The sequence below is a fragment of the Pelodiscus sinensis genome, chromosome 19 (genome assembly GCF_052426305.1).
Source record: "Pelodiscus sinensis isolate ZL-2025 chromosome 19, ASM5242630v1, whole genome shotgun sequence".
In the NCBI taxonomy this organism is placed as follows: Eukaryota; Metazoa; Chordata; order Testudines; family Trionychidae; genus Pelodiscus; species Pelodiscus sinensis.
Window position 1 is genome coordinate 901,466 of NC_143070.1, and position 22,960 is coordinate 924,425.

The 22,960-nt window shown below is 56.9% G+C and overlaps 1 protein-coding gene and 1 pseudogene across 3 annotated transcripts; both read left to right on the forward strand.

Moving 5' to 3' along the window:
* The first annotated feature begins 802 nt into the window (after positions 1 to 802).
* On the forward strand, positions 803 to 8,972 carry LOC102451599 (protocadherin-9 pseudogene; annotated as a pseudogene). Its single transcript, XR_016347424.1, has 3 exons — positions 803 to 920; positions 2,522 to 2,839; positions 4,750 to 8,972. The product of XR_016347424.1 is annotated as a protocadherin-9 pseudogene (transcript).
* A 4,602-nt stretch (positions 8,973 to 13,574) lies between these two features.
* On the forward strand, positions 13,575 to 21,752 carry LOC149522012 (class I histocompatibility antigen, F10 alpha chain-like). Of its 2 annotated transcripts, XM_089771662.1 has the most exons (7): positions 13,576 to 13,781; positions 15,272 to 15,532; positions 17,624 to 17,902; positions 18,753 to 19,028; positions 19,440 to 19,553; positions 19,755 to 19,787; positions 20,293 to 21,752. In XM_089771662.1, exons 1-7 carry the CDS (start codon positions 13,676 to 13,678, stop codon positions 20,364 to 20,366), a joined length of 1,143 nt encoding a protein of 380 aa, XP_089627788.1. In that variant the 5' UTR covers positions 13,576 to 13,675; the 3' UTR covers positions 20,367 to 21,752. The 2 variants fall into 2 exon arrangements, with proteins under 2 accessions (XP_089627789.1, XP_089627788.1); XM_089771663.1 differs by lacking the exon at positions 19,755 to 19,787 and having other exon boundaries at positions 13,575 to 13,781.
* The last annotated feature ends 1,208 nt before the right edge of the window (positions 21,753 to 22,960 follow it).

Below are 22,960 nucleotides of genomic sequence, written 5' to 3' on the forward strand. Positions count from 1 at the left end.
CAGGGCTGAGCCCAGTGGCGGGGGTCTGGGAACAGCGCTGAGCCCAGTGGGGGGGGGGGTCTGGGGACAGCGCTGAGCCCAGAGGGGGGGGTCTGGGGGCAGTGCCAAGCCCAGTGCAGGGGGCTGCCCAGGGACAGGAATGAGCCTAGTGTGTGTGTGTGGGGGGGGGGGGGGGGTCCGGGACAGGGCCGAGCCCAGTGGGGGGCGCCCGGGAACAGGGCTGATCCCAGTGGGGGGGAGACAGGGCTGATCCCAGTGGGGGGGAGCAGGGCCGAGCCCAGTGGGGGGGGGAGACAGGGCTGATCCCAGTGGGGGGGAGCAGGGCTGAGCCCAGTGGGGGGGGAGGACAGGGCTGATCCCAGTGGGGGGGGGGGAGCAGGGCTGAGCCCAGTGGGGGGGGGGGGAGCAGGTCCGAGCCCAGTGGGGGGGAGACAGGGCCCAGCCCAGGGAGGGGGAGCAGGGCTGATCCCAGTGGGGGGGGGGAGCAGGGCTGATCCCAGTGGGGGGGGGAGCGGGGCCGAGCCCAGTGGGGGGGGAGCAGGGCCGAGCCCAGTGGGGGGGGCGGGGCAGTGCTGCCTAGTGGTTTTCTCGGCGCGGTCTCTGCGGTGGGTCCCGGCCAGACGCTCCGCCTGGGCCCTGGGGCTGCAGCCAGCGCCCGGCTCGACCTGCCCCCCCCCCCCGGGTGCATCTGTGCTGGGGGGCGCGGGGGGGGTTAATGCAAGTCCCAGGCAGCCTGCGCCCCAGGGCTGCGCGCTGACGCCCCCCCCCCCAGCCGAGGCGTGGCGGGGGGGGCAGTACCCGGGCGCCGCGCTGGGCGGGGGGGGGGGCAGGAGCGGGCGCAGCCCCCCCTGGCGGTGAGAGCGCCGGGCCCGGAGCTGCCCCACGTGCGCTGGGGCGAGGCGGGAGCGGCCCCTTTGCCCGTGAGATCCCCCCGGCCTGGCTCTGCGGGGGGCCCTGGGGGCCTGTCTCTGCGGGGGGGCGCTGGAGGGCCTGACTGCGGGGGGGCACTGGGGGGCCTGTCTCTGGGGGGGGGGGGGTGATTTGGTTGGGGGAGTGCTGGGGGGGCCTGTCTCTGTGGGGGGCACTGGGGGGTCTGACTGCGGGGGGGCACTGGAGGGTTTGGCTCTGCGGGGGGGCTTTGGTTGGGGGGCGCTGGGGGGCCTGTCTCTGCGGGGGGGCGCTGGAGGGCCTGACTGCGGGGGGGCACTGGGGGGCCTGTCTCTGCGGGGGGGGGTGATTTGGTTGGGGGAGTGCTGGGGGGGCCTGTCTCTGTGGGGGGCACTGGGGGGTCTGACTGCGGGGGGGCACTGGAGGGTTTGGCTCTGCGGGGGGGCTTTGGTTGGGGGGCGCTGGGGGGCCTGTCTCTGCGGGGGGCGCTGGAGGGTTTGGCTCTGCGGGGGGGAGCACAGGGGAGGCTGCCTCTGCGGGGGGGGGGGTGATTTGGTTGGGGGAGTGCTGGGGGGACTGGCTTTGGGGGGTGGGGATTTAGTTGGGGGGGCTGGCTCTGAGGGAGGGGGATTTGCTGGGGGAGGTTCTGGGGGGCCTGGCTCTGCTTGGGGAGGGGGATTTGGTGGGGGGAGTGCTGAGGGGCCTGGCTGGGGGGGGCTAATTTGATTGGGGAGGAGGCTCCAGGGGGCCTGGCGATTTGGTGGGGGGCACTGTGGGTGCCTGGCTCTGGGAGAGGGGGATGGGGGGGTGCTGGGGGACCTGGCTCTGCCGGGGGAGGGATTTCGTGGGGGGGCACTGTGGGTGCCTGGCTCTGGGAGACGGGGATGGGGGGGGTCTGGGGGACCTGGCTCTGCTGGGGGGGTTTCGTGGGGGGGCACTGTGGGTGCCTGGCTCTGGGAGACGGGGATGGGGGGTGCTGGGGGACCTGGCTCTGCCGGGGGAGGGATTTCGTGGGGGGGCACTGTGGGTGCCTGGCTCTGGGAGAGAGGGACTGGGGGGCGGGTCTGGGGGACCTGGCTCTGCCGGGGGAGGGATTTTGTGGGGGGGCACTGTGGGTGCCTGGCTCTGGGAGAGGGGGATGGGGGGGTCTGGGGGACCTGGCTCTGCCGGGGGGGATTTCGTGGGGGGGCACTGTGGGTGCCTGGCTCTGGGAGAGGGGGATGGGGGGGGTCTGGGGGACCTGGCTCTGCCGGGGGGGATTTCGTGGGGGGGCACTGTGGGTGCCGGGCTCTGGGAGAGGGGGATGGGGGGGGGGAATGGGGGGGGTCTGGGGGACCTGGCTCTGCCGGGGGGGGATTTCGTGGGGGGGCACTGTGGGTGCCTGGCTCTGGGAGAGGGGGATGGGGGGTCTGGGGGACCTGGCTCTGCCGGGGGGATTTTGTGGGGGGGCACTGTGGGTGCCTGGCTCTGGGAGAGGGGGATGGGGGGTCTGGGGGACCTGGCTCTGCCGGGGGGGGATTTCGTGGGGGGGCACTGTGGGTGCCTGGCTCTGGGAGAGGGGGATGGGGGGTGCTGGGGGTGCCTGCGGTGCAGAGGATGACTGACGACAGAACTGTGAATTTTTTCCCTGAAGTTGCTAATTTCCCACCCAAAGCAACAAATTCCCAGAGACCCGGCGTCTGGCGGCTGCTTTCTCCCGAGCCGGCGGCTGAGCCGAGGCTGCGTGCTGGGCAGACCCTTGCTGCGCCGGGCGGCCGGGCACAGGTGGACGGCCAGTGTGAGTGCCAAGTGCCCCTGCGCCCGGTCGAACTCTCCGTGTCTCGGGACGAGTCGCTGGTTCTGATCCGGTGGCCGGTCGTAGCCGAGGCTCACCCACCGGCGGTCTGCGTCCCTACCTGCCTGGCTCCGCTGGACGTGGCCCCGGGCACCGCTACCCTGCAGCTGAATGCAGGTAAGCTGTAGTGCTCAGCAGCTGACCCGCTCTACGGAAGCAGGGGGCCTCAACCTTTTTTTATAAAATACCCTTTAAAAAATTATTAGTACCCCCTTAAAAATAAAGTACCCCAGCACCTGCAGTTTTCAGACTCACCATTTTTTTCTACCATTGCAGCACATTTCTTTAAACAACTTAATGGGAGCCGGGTGGGCGATGAAAGTCCAAAAATACTCAAGTGCTGTAAAACTTACAACAAAAATCAGTTTTCTTCAAATTTTTAAATGCCCCGTAGTTCAAACTCCCTGCCCGCGGCTACATGCGGCACAGGCTAGGTAGTTTGAATTAAAGCTCCTAATTCGAACTACCACTACTCCTCGAACTACCTAGTCCGTGCCGCAGTGTAGCCGCGCGCAGGGAGTTCAAACTACGGGGCATTTAAAAATGGCGGCGCCCGGGAACATGCAAATAAAGCCCGGGATATTTAAATCCTGGGCTTCATTTGCAAGTTCAAATGCCTACATTAGCCACCCTAGTTCGAACTAGGGTGGCAGTGTAGACATACCCTTATAGTCCTAGCCTTCATGCCTCCTCTGGCAAGGAGTTCCACAGATTGACTCTGCGCTGTGTGAAGAACTTTTATTAGTTTTAAACCTGCTACCCATTAATTTCATTTGGTGTCCTCTAGCTCTTATATTATGGGAACAAGAACTAACTTTTCTTTATTCACCCTCTCTACACCACTCATGATTTTATAGATCTCTATCCTATCCCCCCTCAGTCTCCTCTTTTCTAAACTGAAAAGTCCCAGTCTCTTTAACCTCTCCTCATATGGGACCCGTTCCAAACCCCTAATCATTTTAGTTGCCCTTTTCTGAACCCTTTCCAAGGCCAAAATATCTTTTTTGAGGTGAGAAGACCACATCTGTACACAGTATTCAAGATGTGGGCGTCCCATAGTTTTATACAGGGGCAGTAAGATGTTCTGGGTCTTATTTTCTATCCCTTTCCTAATAATTCCCAGCATCCTATTTGCTTTTTTGACGGCCGCTGCACTCTGTGTGGATGTTTTCAGAGAACTGTCCACGATAACTCCAAGATCTCTTTCCTGGTTAGTTGTAGCTAAATTAGCCCCCGTCATATTGTATGTCTAGTTGGGGTTATTTTGTCCAATGTGCATTACTTTACACCACTGCTTGAGAAACACTGGTCTAAAGTATGTAGAGGCCTGGAACCTGGCACCATTTATTTTGCAGTTACTAGAGCATTTAGGCAGAATTTTTTTTAACCTGCAAAATTACCAGTCTGCAGTACTTACGTGTGGTAGCTGCTAAGAGCATGCTAAAGGGAGATCGGTGTCCTTTGCAAACATGCTGGTTGCTTCTAAGTTGCGTTTTGAATCCCCCAATCTCTCTGATTTAGACTGTTTTAAAAATCAGATGAAGTTTAATATTATTAAACCTAAGGTGAAGTGTCCAACATCTGCAGAGGAGACACCAGGAGGAAAGAAAATCCGGTGAGCAAGAAAAAGTGCAGGGAAGGAACCAAGAAACGGTGTTTGGCAGCTGACACGGCAGTTAGCACAGAATCCTAGAGACATGCGGCCGGGTTCTTCACTTGCACCAAATGGCTGGGTGAAGCAGGGGCGTGCACATAACCGATTATTACACCATGTGCTAACAAGTGATTTGCAAAGTCTGTGGGAAGAGTAGCTGCCTTTAATGCTGCAGGTGGTTCGTGGCATTCTCAGCGTGTGCAGCTAACGGGTTATCGCTGCCTTCGTCCGGGGTTGCCTTTGGGAAGACGGAGGCAGAGCTGGAGCGTGTGCACGTGTGCAGTGCAACAGTTAGCAGGAGGTCTGGGGGGTGTGGATTTGGGTGGGTATTTCAGTGAGAGAATAATGCTCGTCTGTGTGATCGTGTTGCCAGTTGCTGTCTCCAAAGGAGAACTGAGATGGAATACTCCCTGCGGTCCCTGCACGCCGCCTCTTCCAAATCGTGCACCGTTCCTCCGTGGAGCCCTTTACACTCTAACATGCAGCGCAAGAGGATGAACACGGTACCATGAACTTGCGGGATTTTTACCTGTTGGCCGCTCTGATCGCCTGTTCAAGGCTGGATTCGGCTGTCGCTTACAACCTTATTTACACAGTTCCAGAGGAGCTGCCCGAAAACATCTCCATAGGAAACATACTAAAGGATCTGAACATTCCTCACGTCCCTACTGCCACGGGGGCCACGGTCATCTACAAACTGGCTTCTGACACGTGGGGTGCCCCCTTGGTCACAGTGTCCAGCCCCACGGGGGACATCGTCACCACCTCGAAGAGCATCGACAGGGAAGAACTCTGCGCCGGCGCCTCGTCGGCTGGAGAAGACGCGTGTTTCTTTGAACTCAAAGGGTCGATCATCTCCGACGACATACGGCCAATCAGAATAAAGATCATTGTGAAAGATATCAATGACCACGCGCCTGTGTTTCCATCCCGTGTCTTCTATATTTTCCCACCCGAAGACACTGTGCTCAACAGCCGCTTTCCAGTCCCGCCGGCGAGAGACCCCGACGCGGGTGTGAACGGTGTGCAGCGCTACCGACTGTTCCATGGGCAGGGCGTCTTCGGGCTGGACGTTGTTGAAAGCCCAGGAGGAGAGATACAGCCCCACCTGACTGTGCTGCAAAACTTGGACCGGGAGCAGCAGGACACCTACGTGATGACCATCCAAGCGGAGGATGGAGGGACGCCCCCGAAATCCAGCACGGCCATGCTGCAGGTCATGCTCGCCGACGTCAATGATAACCAGCCGGTGTTTAGAGAGACTCAGGTGGAGGCTCGCGTCGCAGAGAACGCCCCGGCGGGCACCTCTGTGATCCGGCTCCATGCGACAGATGCAGATGCAGGGTTCAATGCAGAAATCCAATATCTCTTTGATCCCCAAGTGACCCCTGAGACCAAAAGGCTTTTTGCTTTAAACAGCTCCACAGGGCTGATTACGGTCCAGGGGCCCTTAGATCGGGAACAGGCGGCTGTGCACAAGGTGACAGTGCTGGCCAGTGACCGGGGCCCTACCCCTGCTCAGGTGACGGTCACCGTCCGTGTCACTGATGTCAACGACAACGCCCCGGCCATACACCTGCGGTATATTAGAAGTCCCATCAATGGCATAGTCTACTTGTATGAGAACGAACCCATCCACACAAAGATCTCCATGGTTACCGTTTCGGATAAGGACACGGGTGTGAATGGCAGAGTGACCTGTTCCATTGACAGGGAGGTCCCCTTCCACTTGAAGGTCGTTCACAACAACCTGTATTTGCTAGAGACCTCTTCCTCGTTGGACTACGAGGGCACCAGCGAATTCAGCTTCCAGATTGTCGCCTCTGATTCCGGCAAGCCCCGCTTGAGCCAGACTGCCCTGGTACGGGTCAGACTGGAGGATGAAAACGACAACCGTCCGGTGTTCAGCCTGCCTGTCATCGAGGTGTCCGTTTCCGAAAACAACCCATCTGGCCTGTCCTTAACGACGATTAGCGCCACCGATGAAGACAGTGGGAAAAATGGCGACGTTGTGTACCAGCTTGGCCCTAACGCCTCCTTGTTCGGGCTGGACCGGAAGACGGGCGTTTTGACCGCCGTCGGCATTTTCAACCGGGAGGAGCAAGAACGGTTCGTTTTCACTGTCACAGCGCGGGACAGAGGCACCCCCCCGCTGCAGGGTCAGGCGTCTGTCGTGGTGACGGTGCTGGATGAAAACGACAACAGTCCCAAGTTCACGCAGAATCCGTTTCAGTTTTTCGTACCAGAGAACTTACCACAGTGGAGCACGGTGGGCGTGGTCACCGTGACCGATGCAGACGCCGGGGAAAACAAAGCAGTGACCCTTTCCCTCCTGAATGAGGAGGAGAACTTTGTGCTGGACCCGTTCTCTGGCGCGATCCAGTCCCATGTCTCTTTTGATCGAGAGCAGCAGGGCGCGTACACGCTGGACGTCAAGGCCGTGGACGGAGGACAGCCTCCTCGCTCTGCGACAGCCAAAGTAACGATCCAGGTGACGGACGTGAACGATAACAGCCCCGTGGTCATCTACCCACCTTCTAATTCTTCTTTTGCGTGGGTGCCGCTGTCAGCCGCCCCCGGCTCCGTCGTAGCCGAAGTATTTGCTGTGGATAGAGACACTGGCAGGAACGCTGAACTTCAGTACGCCATCGCAAGTGGAAATAACAAAGGGTTGTTTCGGATTGATCCACTGACAGGTAATATCACCCTGGCAGAAAAACCAGCTCCTGCTGATGTGGGGCTGCATTGTCTAGCGGTCAACGTAAGTGACTCAGGCGAGCCTAGAGCCTTGCATACGCTTGCGCTGGTGTTTCTGTATGTAAACGACACTGCTGAAAACGCCGTTTATATTTATGACTTGATACGGAGGACTATGAGAACGCCCTTGGACCGGGACGTAGGGGACAGGAGCCAACCCCATCAAAACGAGGACTCTCTTACTCTCGTGATTGCTATCGTGGCGTGTGCGATGGTGGCCCTAGTGGTGGTCTTTGTCGCGGTTCTCGTTCACTGCCAATATGTATCCAGGTTCAGAGCGGCACGCCGGAGCCAGCAGGGTGCCACGGGGCCGGCTGCCAGTCAGGAGAACAAACAGAACAAGAGAAAGAAAAGTTCGCTTTGGAACTTCGTTCCCGTCGAGGACGCGACACCTGACGCTGCTGCTCGTGAACCTGTCAACGTGACAATAACCCTTCCGGCTGAGCTGGGGGAGCAAGGGATAGGAAGGTCTGACGGGGGCACCGCCCCACCCACCACCGTTAAGCCGAGCAGTCCTGACCTTGCTAAGCATTACAGATCCACCTCGCTGCAGTCTGCCTTTCAGCTTCAGCCTGGCACGCCAGCGTCCGTGAGAAAGCACCATGTGGTTCAAGAGCTTCCGCCGGACAACACTTTTGTTGGTGGTTGTGACACCCTTTTCAACACTATTCAGCTAGTTCCCGTGCCTCCGAGTGCAATTCCCAAGGAGGCTTCAAGAGAAAGGGCCCCTTCCACACCAGACGAGTAATTGAGCACTTGTGCTGGTCTAGAAGTAATGCCTACAAGGGCCAGTCAACCAGCATTCAAGTGCCAGTGTGTCCTTTGTTCAGGTCTACTTTTAGCTTCGTTATAATATGGAGAGAGGGAGAAAACGACCCCTTTCCCATCTGTCTGGAGACTTGTAAAACGCCCCTGATATGTCACAGCTTTAAGAGTCGCTGATTATTAGAAAGATCTACATGTTTGCATGCTCACACACACATGCACACACACATGTATATGTGTGTAGATAAACAACAGATCAAAACGGAAAATAAAGGGTTAAAAGCCAAATTGTTTTCCCAAAGTGTGTCCCACTGTAAAGGTAACTAAAGAAGAAAAACTGTATTTCATAATACGCCAAATTTTACCCCAAGAGAAAATGTGTCTGTTTCAGGATTAATGTGTTACTGTAGGAATATGTCAATTCTTTTTTTTAAATTCCTAGTGAGGCTGAGTAGAGGGGTATTTTAAAAATATTTCAAACGAATGTGGAATATTGTTAAGTTACTGTTGTTAAAGGGGTTCTTATTTTTCACGTACAAAGACAGCAGAATGCCCAAGGAACTTCAGCAAGCATATGGTTTGTTGGTAGGATATCACAAGGCCATAAGGAAGTCTTCCTCTATTTGGATTTACAATGATTGTGTTGTTATAGAGAAAAGAACAATTTTTTTTGCATATTTTCAAAAATGGCCTAAGTATACTTTCGAAAGGAATGCACCTGTTCTAAGCAGAACTGAGTGATGCAGGAAAACATTAGCTCGTTGTAAATATTTTCTCATCTTTGTTATGCATAAGTGATCTGTCGTACCTCGTTTTAAACTGTGAAATATGCCATATGAAGAGAGACTAGGAGGCTGAGACACTCATATTTCAGCATTAGTTTGTCTTAGGGCTAATAATTGCTTGCTAATAAAGATTTAAGTGCAGCGCTGTCTAATTTATGTCATTGATGCTTGTCTTTTGCCACTGAATTAGAATATCTATAGAGGCTGTAGATGGCCCGAAGGTACCGTACTGTGTCGCTTGTGCTGGCCAGTCCTGCAGTAGATCGGAAATGGGGGAGGAAGGATCGAAGTGTGCTACAGCCAAAGAAACCTTCTGCTTTAATCATAGTTGCCCTGGAACAACCAGGAGTTAACTTGGTGTGTTTACAAAGCAGCGTAAAGAGCTTTAAATGCAGAGGGGTTTAGTCTGAGTTATTGAAGTCTGTTCTTACCTGGACATGCAGTGCCTAACTCTCATATCTGCTCATAAGAATCACACCACGCACAGTAGAAACAATAGGACCCTAGGAATTGAATACAGTTGGAATGCCGTGATACCGTTCTTTGGGGATAGGGACACGATGGGGATCTGTCGAGTTACCGTTTCAGATGTTCATTGCCAAAGAATCTCTTTTTCTATCACACCACAACCATATCGACCAGCTTTATTGACAGCAGTTGTGTTGTCGCGAGAGGCTTTGCAGTAAGGTGTTTTCTTTCTGTTCCCTGACTCAGTGGACAGCCATTGGGGAATTAATTTTCTTGCCCCGGAGTGCTTTTGTGGATATAAACAACAGATGTGAATAGGGTTGCCAGGCGTCTGGTATTTGGACTTTGTGTCCAGTAAACAAATTGAGAAAATACCAAACATATAAATGTCCGGTATTTTCTAATTAAGGACGTTTTCCTGCTTTTCCCGGGCCTGGCTTAGAGTCCAAAGGAAGCCTGCTCAGGACATGCAGCAATTCATAAAATCATAGAATACTAGGACTGGAAGGGAGCTCACTGATCTTGGGTGAGGTCCATCCCCCTCCCTGTGCCTCAGTTTCCTCCTACGTGCAGCGGGGGTGATGAGAGCGACCAGCCCCCTGAGGCTGAGCACCAAGGGAAGACGTGTAAACTGAGTCATGCTGGGTCTTGTCCTGAGAGCAGGGGACCGGGTTAGTGAGCTCCTGAGGGTCACTCCCCTCCTCCAGACAGTGCTGCACTGCCCAGGGAAACCGAGGCATGCACAGGGCAGCAAGAATCACATGCAGCACAGCAAAGCGAACCGAGTGACCACAAAACAGAGCGGATGTGGTGGCTGCAGGAGTGAATTCAGTCCCCGCTCCATAACAAAGTCCGTGTGGTGGGTGCAGGCCAAGGGGGTCGGAGTGCAGGGGGGGCTCGGGGCCGGGGCAGAGGATTGGGGTGCAGGGGAGGGCGGGCACCCTCTCCTGGAGGTGTGGGCCTGGGGGTGAGGACTCAGGGCTGGGGCAGAGGATGGGGGTGCAAGGGCGCTGCTGGGGGCAGACAATGGGGATGGGTTGAGGGATTTGGGGTAACAGGGTGCTCCGAGGGTACTGCAAGGAGAGAGCATCCCCTCCCCCGCTCTCTCTCCTAGCTCCTGCACTGGGAGGGGCACCTCTCCCTGGCATGGTAGCTCCAGGGATGGGCCGCTTCAGGGGGGAGGCCGGGGCAGGACGTGCTGCGGCAGAAGGACTGGGGACCGGACAGGCTGTGCGGAGTCAGGGCTGGGGCCAGGCTGAGACAGGCTGCAGCAGGACCAGGGCAGGGTCAGCCAACCTGTCCCAGGGGAGGGGAGGGGTCCGGCACAGTGACCCCCGTGGGCAGGGCTGTGGGGGGGCTGTGCGCACCGAACTCGGCTCATCCCCGCGTGGGGAGACCGAGGAGCCGGGGGCTGTCCCCATGGGAGAGGAGATGCCGGAGGGGGATGCGGTGTGGGGGGTGCAAACCCCGCACGGGACAGCCGGGCATCGGGAGCTGCTCTGGGCCCAGCAGCTCTGCCCCGTCTCACCGGCAGGAATTGCTCAGCGGCGGGGGCAGCTAACAGCCAGGGCGGCAGCGGGTTTGGGGCAGCCCAGGGAAGGGAGCAGACCCGGGACCCGTATCCCTGGCAGAGCAGAGCAAGGGAAGGGCAGGATCTCTGTCCATGGGTACCATGAGGGACCACGACTCACAGGCCCCAGGGCCCGCCTGGCACCTGGCTGGGGCAGCAGCGGGCTGGCATGGGCTGGCCCAAAGCCCCTGGCCTCCTGGTCCTTTGTCCCCAAGTACTCCATGGCCTTCTGTCTCCTGCCCCACAGCTCATCTCTGGGCCGCGTGCTCCCTGCCCCCAGGTTCCCCACCATCCAGCCTCGTGCCCCCGCAGCCTCCTCCCTGGCCTGGTGCCCCTCACCCTGGCCTCCTGCCCTCCTCACTCCTGCCCTTCGGGGCTGGTCCTCATGTCCCACTCTGGCCAACTTGCCCCAACCTGCCTCTTTCCCTCCCCAGGCTGCCTATGTCTCCTGCTTCGGCCACATCCCAGCCTCCCCTCCTCGGGGTTCCCTCTCAGTCTTCCATCTCTGTGCAGAATGCATTTTGTTCTGTGCACCGAGAGGATGTGCACCACTGGGAGAAACCCCTGATGGTGGCGCACTGCTCATCAGCAGGGCTGCCAAAATTGATTTTGTAATAGTACCAAACTTTTCACGAAAAGGTTCCAAAACACACAAAAAACGTACCAAATTTTAAACATCAATATATAAACCCTATAAAACATCTTAAACAGGAAAAAATAGATTTAACTTACATTACATCTTACTAAAACATCAAAATGGAGGAAATACGTTCAACTTACTTTATATTTTGTTAAAAAAGAACTTTTTCATCCACTGCTTCATTACGATACCATCTTTTCTGTTGCATTCCATCACAAAGCTCTTTTGGTGGATTCCATGCCGTGCAGTTAATGTCTTGAAGTGAAGATTTAGATCTTATTAACGCATTTCAGGTGGACATTTTCAGAGATGCGCGATTTTTAACTTTAATGTTGTTGAGTTATGAAATTTTCTAACCTAGTCAATGAAGAACATTATGAACAAATAAATAAAGCATGGAGAGAGGGAGCTGACAATGCACGATCAACCTCCTAATGCTGAAAAAATGCCTGAAAATTTTTGGTTTAACATAGCTCAAGAAAAATGCGGTGACGAATATCGCTTCTCTCTGTTGTCAAAATTTATGATCAATCTTCTTTCATTACCTCACTCTTCAGCAGCTGCTGAAAGAGTTTTCTCCTTACTCAACAACATTAAAGTTAATGACAGTTATTGTGGTGCCACTGTCGAAAGCATTTACCTGGATAATTCAACAACAATTTCCCAGAAAGAACTGCAAGAATTTCGAGTAAAAATTTTAAATTTCGATGTTGGCCTTACAAAGCAGATGTTTCAGCGCTTTTTATCTTGTGAATAGTTTGCAAAATTGGAGTTGCTTGAGGCGTTGGACCCAGCTAATGTTATTGAGGGAAGGCCTAAATCAATTTTCAGGCATTTTTTCAGCATTAGGAGGTTGATCGTGCATTGTCAGCTCCCTCCATTCTTTATTTATTTGTTCATAATGTTCTTCATCGACTAGGTTAGAAAATTTCATAACTAGTGGGATAATTGATTTAGGCCTTCCCTCAATAACATTAGCTGGGTCCAACGCCTCAAGCAACTCCAATTTTGCAAACTATTCACAAGATAAAAAGCGCTGAAACATCTGCTTTGTAAGGCCAACATCGAAATTTAAAATTTTTACTCGAAATTCTTGCAATTCTTTCTGGGAAATTGTTGTTGAATTATCCAGGTAAATGCTTTCGACAGTGGCACCACAATAATTGTCATCTATCCAGAGATATGTTGAAGGATCATTAATATTGATTTTACTTATATCATTAGGTTTCAGAATTTCTCGCTTGATGAAATTACTGAGAATCCCTTTAACACTAGTATTAATAGAATTCCTTAACTTACGAATTCTAAATGTTTCTGCTTGATACTCCAAATTGAGCTTATTGATGTCAGGCAAAATGTAAGCTAAGAAAGCATAATACTTTTTTGTCATGGGATTTTGTGATCTCTCTAGACTTCTTGAAGCCATAGGAATGCCATCTTCTAATGCAGCAGATGTAAAGAGCAATAAAAGCGCAGGCCATTGTTCTAAAATTCTTTTCACCACTTGCTCAAGGGAAAGCCATCTTGTGCGGCTAAAGCAGAGAATTTTTGGAGGATTGGTATTTGTAAATGTTTGAAATTCTTTATATTCATTTAGGCGCTTAGGACTATTGCTCAAATATGAAAAAATATTTCTGGCTAACTTCTAAATAATGTGGCAGTGCAGGCTTTAGAAGCACACAAGTGCAATGAATGGCAAACACAAGGTTGTGTGAAGATATGAGGATTTTTCTGTTTTAAGAGATGCTGGACTCCTCCTCTGCTTCCCATCATAACACTAGCATTTTCGCTGGCAAATCCTATTCGGTTTTCAAAGGGGATTTCATTACTGTTGAAAAACGCCTCTGTGCAATTGGAAATTCCAAGAGCAGTTGTGTCTTTAATTTCTAAAAGAGTTAGAAATTTGTCCACTGTTTTTTGAACTTCAGTATCACAATGTCTAGCTACCAGGACAAGTTGTTTGATCGCAGAAAAGTCTGTCGTCTCATCAATAATCAGAGAAAATGTTGTCACCTTCAACTTAGATCCCAGGTTACTGACGTCATAGTCACCGATCACATTAGAAAAAATGTATGTTCCTTTGGTTCTGGCACACTTGGGACCAACTTTGGCAGCCCTGCTCAGCTCCCTGGCACAGGCAGGTCCCCCCCGCACGGCGTGTTCTCTGACTTGGCACGGACACGCCTGCCCGGAGACTGCTGACGGGGGCGGGGGGGTGCTGTCTGCGCCCTGGTTGGCCGCTCCCAGCTGCTGCCTGACTCAGGAAAGTGAAAGCGACAGTGAGCGTGATGCGGGGAGACAGACACCAACCCTGATGGGGGGTCCCTGCTCCCTGCTGAGCCCCCCCGGCCCACGGGCCATGGCCTGGGGGCTGCTGCTGGCGCTGGCTGGGGGGTTCCTGGCTGCAGTCGCCTCTGGGGGTGAGTGGGGCAGGAGCTGGGGGCACAGGGTGAGCCCCGGCTGGGGGGGAGTGTGGGGGGCTGTGAGCCCTGGTTGGGGGCAGGAGAGGCCCGGCTGGGGGGAGGCTGCAGGGGCAGGGTGATCCCCGGTTGAGGGTGAGTTGGGGGGCAGGGGAGGCCCAGCTGGGGGTGAGTGGGGGGAGGGGGAGGCCCGGCTGGGGGGGGGGCTACAGGGGCAGGGTGATCCCCAGCTGAGGGTGAGTTGGGGGGCTGGGGAGGCCCGGCTGGGGGTGAGTGTGGGGGACTGAGTGATCTCCGGCTGGGGGTAAGTGGGGGGGCAGGGAAGGCCTGGCTAGGGGTGAGTGGGGGGGTAGGGGAAGCCCTGCTGAAGGTGAGGGGGGGGGGCTGCAGGGGCAGGGTGATCCCCGGCTGAGGGTGAGTGGGGGGGTAGGGGAGGCCCGGCTGGAGGTGAGGGGGGTGGGCTGCAGGGGCAGGGTGATCCCCGGCTGAGGGTGAGTGGGGGGGGCAGGGGAGGCCTGGCTGGAGGTGAGGGGGGTCTGCATCGGGGTTACTGATGGGCTGGGGGGGAAAGGAAAAGGCCGCGGAGAGGGAAAAGTCTGGGTACGGCCAAGCAAAATGATTCTAATGCAGCTGTCACACCGGCCGTATGCTCAGCGCCCCCCACAGCCAAGCCCCCCGGGTTCCCCTTGTAGTCAGACGCCGCCACCAGTGTGTTCTGTTGTGTTCCCTTCAGTGTAGATAACCGTTCGGCTGCGTGCGGTGTGTGTGCCTGGCCACATGTCTCTGGGCAGGACCTGCCTTTTGCTCACAGCTTAGCTCGGCTTTATTTAGCCTCCCCTAGGGTTGCCAGATGGTCTGCCAAAAAATACCGAACACGCAGGCTAAAAATTTGTCGAGCAAAAAAACCCCATGAGTACGCATGCTATGTTTAATACTGAACTTTATTATAAACAGTCTCCATCCGGCACCATGTCTCCTTTTGCATTGGGTTGTGCATCTTTTAGAACATTTTTATTTTTCAAACACGCAAGAGTCTACATCCTACACCATACACTTTGATTTCTTTTTACTGGACATCAGGCACAAATACCAGACTGTCTGGCAGGATACCAGACACCTGGCTACCCTAGTGTCCACTGTCAGGCCCTCTGATTACTACACCCCTCTAACCACTCTACCCGGCCGCCCCTCCCGTCCCCTCCTGGAGCATTGGCCCGGGGGGGGGCAGCTCGTTAGGGGCAATTAACCCCCCCCATGTCTGACACCCCCCCCAAATGGGCCACCGGCTTTCAGAGGTGCAGGCTGGGGATCGTCCTTCCTGATCCCTCTCAGCCCCGCGCCGGGTGAGTCTCTGACAGAGCCCAGCTCCTCCCTCGCCCAGGGCAGTGGGGCAGGGCTGGGAGGTCTCTGCTGCTCCCCACTGCTGGGCTGGCGACCCCCGGACCAGGGAGGAAGCGGCTGCCATCTCCACCTGTCTGCTATTGCTACAGGGCACCACCGGCTGGCCGTGCAGGTCACGGCGATGATCAACGAGATGGGGACCCACCGCTTCACCATGGTGGCCCGGCTGGACGGCGTGCGGGTGGCGCACTACAGCAGAGACACACGGGAGGTCCGACCCACCCAGGCCTGGGTGACACAGGCCGTGGGCGCTGAGTATCTCCGGGAGAAGACCCAGGAGTTCTGGGGGCACGAGGAGGGCTCCGAAAGGGACACCAGGAGGTGGATGAGGCTGCACAACCAGACGGGCGGTGAGTGTCTGAGAGCGACGGTTGTGAATGGGCACGAGAGAGAGAGCTGCCCACCCACAATCCCTCCCTTCAGGGATCGGGCCCTCACGGGGCTGGGAGCTGCCCAGAGCCAGTGTGGGCTGGAAATCAGAGTTTTCATCCCATGGGAAACTGGACATTCCCAGACGTGTTTTCACCTTGACTAAGCAGGACGGGAAATGGGAAGCGGGAGGGATCCACAGGCACAAAACATCCCTGAAAGTCCATCTTGGGAGGCTCCCAGACAGCTCCCCAGGAATGTCCCTGTGCTCCCGCCCCCCAGAAGTTCTCCGCTTCCCAGCCCCTTGGCATTTTCCTATCAAAAATAACCATTTTGTGGGAACAGCCTTCCCCATGAGTAACAGAAACTCAGCTGCCAGCGGGAAGGGATGGAATCACAGAGCACTAGAACCAGCAGGGACCTCGGGAGGCATTGAGTCCAATCCCCTGCCCCCATGGCAGGACCCAGAACTGTCTAGACCAGTGGTCCCCAACACGGTGCCCGCAGGTGCCATGGCGCCCGTGGGGGCATTTGTGTGAGCCCGCCAAGTGCTTGTGGCTGCCCCGCCCCGGGTGCATGGCGCTTGGGGAGCACCAGCCCTGGGCGCACGGCAAATTCGTCACCCGTGCCCCGAGTGCGTGCCGCATGGGGAGTGCCGGTCCTGGGTGTGCGGCGAATTGGCCACCCTGGGCCCAGGCACGTGGCAAATTGGCTGCCCCGCCCCCAGGCACGCAGCTATGGGGGTGTGCCGGCTCTGGGCACGCAGCTATGGGGGTGTGCCAGTTCTCGGCGCACAGCTATGGAAAATGGGTGGCCCCGCCCGTGGCCACGCGGTGCATGGGGTTGCTGGCCCCAGGCATGTGGCTCATAGGAGTGTGGCGTAGGCGCGGCCCCGCCCCTGGTGCCCAGCAGCTCCAAATTGTTAGGGACCACTGGTCTCGACCATCCCTGACCAGTGTCTGTCCAACCTGCTCTTAAATATCTCCAGAAATGGGGATTCCACAACCCCCCTGAGCAATTGATTCCAGTGTTTCACCACCCTGACAGGCAGGAAGTTTTTCCTAATGTCCAACCTAAACCTCCCTTGCTGCAGTTTAAGCCCATTGCTTCTTGTTCTATCCTCAGAGGCCAAGGGGAACAATTTGTCTCCCCCCATCCTGGGACACCCTTTTAAATACAGCCTCTCCCCGACTTACGGACCAGTTACGGACCAAGCAGTTGGTCCGTAACTCGGATTGTTCATAAGTCGAACCTCATAGAGTTGCGTACGACCGCGCTGTTTGTAAGCACAGATCACGTTTGTAACTTGGGGTCCGCTATTTACGACAGCTTTGGTCGTAAATGCAAACGGTCGTAAGTCGACTGTTCGCAACTCGGGGACTGGCTGTACCTGAAAACCGCTCTCATGTCCCCTCGGTCTTCTTCTTTCTGAACTGAACAAGCCCAATTCTTTCAGCCTCCCTCCTAGCTCCTGTTCTCCAGACCTTTCCTCATTCTTGTTGCTCTTCTCTGGCCCCTCTCCAATGTCTCCACATCTTTCCTGCCACGCGGTGCCCGGAACTGGACACAAGACTCCAGCTGAGGCCTGACCAGCGCAGAGTAGAGCGGAAGAATGACTTCTCGTATCTTGCTCACAACACGCCTGTGCATGCCGCCCAGAGTCATGTTTGCTTTTTTTGTAACAGTGTCTCACTGTTGGCTCCTATTCAGCTTGTGGCCCACTCTGACCCCTAGATCCCTTTCTGACTGAGACCCACCCAGGCCTGGGTGACACAGGCTGTGGGTGCTGGGTATCTCCCAGAAAAGCCCCAGCAGTTCTGGGGGAGCGACCTGTTCTCTAACCTAGATATCAGATGCTGGATGCAGCTGCACAACCAGATGGGCAGGGAGTGTCTGAGAATTACCGCTGTCTATGGGCACAAGAGAGCTGCCTGGCCAGACTCCCTCCCCTGGGGGATCGGGGCCTCAAGGGGCTGGGGGCTGCCCTAGCCAGCGCTGCCCGGAAGCGGAACCAGACGGGTTTCCAAGCCAGGGCAGAAGGGCAGGCTTTGAACTCCCTCCCTGCCCCGCAGGCTTCCACACGGACCAGGTCCATGTGGGCTGTGCCCTTAGCGACCAGGCCCCCGGGCACCCGCAATTCCAATACGCCTACGACGGGCAGGACTTCATCAGCTTCGACAACCGGACGGGCACGTGGGTGGCGATTGTGCCACTGGCTGTCCTGCAGAAGCAGCGCTGGGAGACAGCAGTCCAGGGCGTGACGCAGTTTGTCCGGCAGTACCTGGCACGTGAGTGCGTGTGGACGCTGCGGAGCCTGGTGGAGCAGGGACGGGACGTGCTGGAGCGGCAGGGTGAGTGAGCCGCGAGCGTTACTGTGCACGGCTGGGAGAGGTAGAGTGGGCTAGTGGATTGGCCGCTGGGCTAGGACTGCAGCCCCCTGGCTTCTGCGCCCTGCTCTGCGTCTGTCCTACTGCGAGACCTTGGCTTGTCGTGCGCTCTCTCTGTGCCTCAGTTTCCCCACATGTCCAATGGCTCCTGCCTCCTGGTTAAGTGCGGTGAAGTGTGACCAATGCTGGCATTAGAGCAGAGGGGCTATTAGCCAGCCCTGGCTGCCTGGAGCCCCCACTCCGCAGGGCCTTTCCCCGGGCACCCAGCTGCCTCCGCTTCCCTCGTCGGGCCGAGACGTCCCAGCTCCGGGCTGCGAGTGGCTTTTCTTGGCATGCAGGACCCCAAAAGGCACCGCGGTCGGTGAGGGTGAAGGGGGCGCGGGACGGGCAGGACAGGAGGTTGCAAAGAGAAAACCTGTTTGGAGCTTCCAGATGAAGCAGCTCCAGTTTCAGATCAGTGTGAACGGGCCCAGACCAGGTCTGATCCACGTGGGAGTGGAGGGTGCCCCGGCTATCGGTCGCCCGGTGCACGTCCCTTCCCCACTAACCTCGTGGATGCTTGTAGGAAGTGACGCGTTTTTAGTCCTCCCGGTCCCCACTATAAGTTGCGCAGCTCCCCCCGCCCCCCAATTTATGCAAATGGAAGTCAGACGCAGGGAAACAATTCCCCACTTTGGTTGTTTCGCTGTATGTCCAAATTCTTTTGAAAGTATCTTGGATTTAAAGCGAGGGTGGGCTGTTGACATGCTATAGGGCCTGTGTCTCCTGCCTCTCACCCTGTCCCACATGACTCACGCTCTGTGTCCCCCCCCAGTGCCCCCCGAGGTCTCGGTGTCCCGCAGAGACGCCCCCCACGGCCCCGTCACCCTCTCCTGCCGCGCCAGGGGCTTCCACCCGCGTCCCATCCACCTCTCCTGGGTGCGGGACGGAGGCGACGTCCTGGCGGAGACGAGCTCCAGCGGGATCCTGCCCCTCGCCGACGGCACCTACCACACCCAGTCGTCCCTGGAGATCGGCCCGCGGCCGGATGGGCCCCGCTACGCCTGCCGGGTGGAGCACAGCAGCCTGCCCACGCCCATCCTTGTCTGGGGTAAGGGGGGGGGCTGTGCAGGGGGCGCAGTTGAGCCACAAGATGGTCAGTCTCCCTGCCCATTGTCCACGTGAACCCTTCTAGTGCTGGGTATTCATGTGACCCACAGAAATGGCCGACCCCTCAGAGAATCAGATTTTATTGCCACGGGGGCAGTGAGTTCCACAAGTTAACAGTGTTTCACAGGAAAGGCCCAATTGCTGTGTGGTGTGTGTGTGGCTGGCAGAGCCCAGCAGAGCCCCGATCCCCTGTGCCCCATCCCTGCCCCCCTCCCAGCCTGGCCTCTCCCCTCCCCCATAGGCCAGGTCTCTGCAGGGCCCCTGGGGATAGTTCAAGGCCAAGGCCTGTGGCTGCTACAGCAGAGACACCCCTCCACCCCCTCCAGTGACTGAGCCCTTCTCCATCCCACAGCCCCTGAGAAGGGCCCCGTGCCCCCCGGGGTCCTGGCCGCCATCGTCCTGGCCGCGCTGGGTCTGGCTGGAGCCGCAGGGGCCGGCGTCTGGCTGTGGAGGAGAAAATCAGCAGGTGAGAGCAGGTTCCTGCAGGGCTGGGCCATTGGGCTGTCGCTGGCTGGGTGCCCTGTGCCCCGCGGGGTGGGGCTGGCCTGGGGGAGGGGCCGTGGGGTCCATGGGGAGCTCTGTGTCGGGGGGAGGGAGTCAGGGTCACCGTGGGGGAGGGGTCCCCCTGCTCCCCTGCACTCACCCCCTTTCCCCGCTTGTGTTTCAGGCCGTCGGGAATCCGGCTACGCCCCGGCAGCCAGTGAGTAACCCCTGGGAACGGGGCCCGGGCGCCCCAGTGCATGATGGTGGGGGTCCCATGGGGGGCAGAGGGGCCCAGCAGTGACTGCAGAGGGCCTGCGCACTGGTGACTGGCTCTGACAGACCACGGGCCGGTGGGAGCTGCCAGGCCGTCCCAGCCGTCACCCTTTACCTCTCCCCGGATTCTCTGACCCACCTGCTGCCGGTGCACAACCCAGGCCCCAACACGCTGCAGCCAAAGGTCACCCCGAGAGCAGTGCTCGGCCGGCTCCCAGCATGCACCGGGGCCTTGGCGGGACACTGGGGGGGCAGCAGGCCGGTCCCTGGGGCTCTGGGGCCGGGCAAGGGGCTGTTCCGCTCTGTCCCGGTGGCCTGGCCATGGCCCCGCTGTCAGGGCCAGGGTGTCTGTGCAGCACGGGGGGGGCATCGGGGGACACGGCCGGGGCAGCCCTGAGCTGAATCTACCCCCCAGCTAACGCTGCCTCCGGGCCATTTTCTCCCCACAGCAAAGCCGGGAGAAGATTCGGCCTCCAGCTCGGCCTTGAGAACAGAGAACAGCAGCACAGGATCCCGGAGCTAGGGGTGGCCCTGCCCCGCTGGCCGGCAGGTCCCTGCCCAGTGACTCCCTCGGCCGGGGACTCCCTGCTGGGGGCTGCACCAGTTCCCCCGGGGGTGCTGGCCCTAGGCTGTTGCAAGGCAGGGTTTGCATTTCCTGCTGCAGCTTGTCCATCCGTCACCGACCCCTGGGACCTTCTCCCCGGCTTTGCCTCAGCAGGCCGCTCCCCTTTGGCAGCCCAGCAGGCCCAGGCTGGGGCAAGGGGGCTCCGAGGGGCAGACGGGCCGGCCTGGACCCCAAACTGTCATTGGGTAGCAAAAATGTGTATTTTAGTATTGGGTGTGTGTGTGTGTGTGTGTACAGGAGACGTGTGTGTGTGTGTGTGTGTGTGTGTGTGTGTGTGTGTGTGTGTGTACAGGAGACAAGTGTGTGTGTGTGTAGGTGCACGCGTGTTTGTCTTTATGAGGCAGATGCTGTTCCAGTGGCAATTCCGCGAGAGCGCCCCAGACAGGGGAGTTGGTCCGGGAGGGTTTCACCAGCTGCCACGGGACTGGGTTTGAGTGTGAGCAGGCAGGTCATTGGTGCACCTGTCACAAGAGGGTGCAGCTGCCGCACGGGTGGTCAAGCCGTGCAGCAGGGCTCCCGACTGTGTATTCTCACCGGCTCACAGAAAAAGAAACCCACCGCAGGCAAACTGCGCCTTTGACAAGCGTATTGCAAATAATTCAGGAGCAAATTTTAAAAGCAGTTTATGTATAGATACCGAAAATTAGCATATATATCCCGCAGGTTATACACGTTTTTACAACCCCCCCTCCTCCTCTCCCCTCTCCTCCTTCTGCAGGGTATACATGTTTACTTTTACTCACGGGTCTGGGGGCTCTCCATTCCCCTGCCCGGAGGAGGGTGGGTTGTGTCTGGCTGCGGCTGCGCGGGGCCTGGGGACGGGTGCAGGTCCCCTCCCGCACACCGGCCAGCATGCTTGCGCCGTGCTCTCCACCCCCCGCTGGCAGCTGGTACGTGCCATCACCGTGAATTAGCGTATAGAACCCGCGGGTTAGCTAAGACTTTTCCTACACACTCAGGAAAAGCCGCGGGTTGTACACGAGTGCGGGTTATACCTGAGTGTGGAATTTGGGGGGTTTCCCTTTTTTGGCCGGGCAGTTTCTCTCCAGCTATTGAGGGGGACACATCATGTCTTGCTCCAAGAAGAGACTCTTCACGATCTGTAAGTGGGGTAAAGTTTAGAGAAATCCATTTATTGCTTTATGGTTTGGGAAATGGGATCTGATGTCTGTGCACTTAGTGGGGATCCCCCCATGAAAATATTACTTTGTGACTGTTCCATCTAGTCCTTATGCAGCAGGAATATTGTGGTGATAATAAAAGTTTTCTTTTTCTTTTTATTGACCTGGTATTGGTTAATTTTTGTGTTCTGGTTTTTACTGAGCTTTCCCAAGTAGTCTCTCCCTGAGGTGCTGGCAGTGGAGTTTTTATCCCCAAAATCCAGGTTGTTAAGATTTTGGGGGGAGTTTTTACCAAAGCCTGGAAAGAGAAGGGTTTGGGGTACTTTTGCCGGCCCCCACTGCTGCATTTATCATGCCAGAGTGGGGAAGGAGCCATGACACAAGCATTAAAGGCATTAAAAGCAATATTTAAATGGAATAATTAACAGTCTAAATCTAATGCTTAACCCGATTTAGCAGCCTAATTTTTAATCCAATTTAACACTCTCTCTCTCCCCCTCCGGGGCTGGCCAGACCCCAGGTACTGTTGGTTAATTTGTTGAGGTGGAATTCCGACGTGCACATCACACCAATATACCGAACTGAGGGACTCCGACTTGTGGGGCACAATGGTGTGGTGTATATCCCCTGGGGGGCAGGAAATCAGTCCAGGTGGAGTGATATCCATTGGGAACACACAGTCCAGGTCTGGGGGGGTGATGTTTGTAGGGGTGTGTGAGGGGAGGTGGGGGATGGGTTATAACCTCTCCCCTGTGTAAGGAGGGGCTGGGGGGGCACAGGGAGCACTGGGGTGTCTGAGAGGAGGTGGGGGATGGGTTATAACCTCTCCCCTGTGTGAGGGGGGCTGGGGGGCACAGGGAGCACTGGGGTGTGTGAGGGAGGTGGGGGGATGGGTTATAACCTCTCCCCTGTGTGAGGGGGGCTGGGGGGCACAGGGAGCACTGGGGTGTGTGAGGGGAGGTGGGGGATGGGTTATAACCTCTCCCCTGTGTAAGGGGGGCTGGGGGGCACAGGGAGCACTGGGGTGTGTGAGGGGAGGTGGGGGATGGGTTGTAACTAAGGGTGTAACTAGCGGTTAATTAACTAGTGGAGTTAAGAGCCGCTGGGCTCTTGTACCTGCCAGGGGAGGAATGCAGGACTCCACACACAGCCCTAGGCCAGGGGAAGTCCGGGCTGCAGGCAGGTGCCAGCTCTGACATGCTCTTGAGTGCCCAGCAGAAGCTCTTGTGCATTTCAAAGGGGCAGTGCGGCATGGAGCCCAGGTCAGCTCAGAGCCCCTCCCTCCCAGCCCAGGCTCCACGCCCCGCTGCAGATTTGAAATGCCACAGACCCCAGGTCAGCTGATCCTGGGCCCCAGCCAGTCCCCACAAC

Bases quoted from the DNA above. Each gene is read 5' to 3' on its own strand.
- LOC149522012 (XM_089771662.1), top strand. From the start codon at position 13,676: ATGGGGGGTCCCTGCTCCCTGCTGAGCCCCCCCGGCCCACGGGCCATG. The intron at 17,903-18,752 runs GTGAGTGAGCCG...GTCCCCCCCCAG, and splicing joins GGACGTGCTGGAGCGGCAGG to TGCCCCCCGAGGTCTCGGTG. The intron at 19,029-19,439 runs GTAAGGGGGGGG...TCCATCCCACAG, and splicing joins CACGCCCATCCTTGTCTGGG to CCCCTGAGAAGGGCCCCGTG.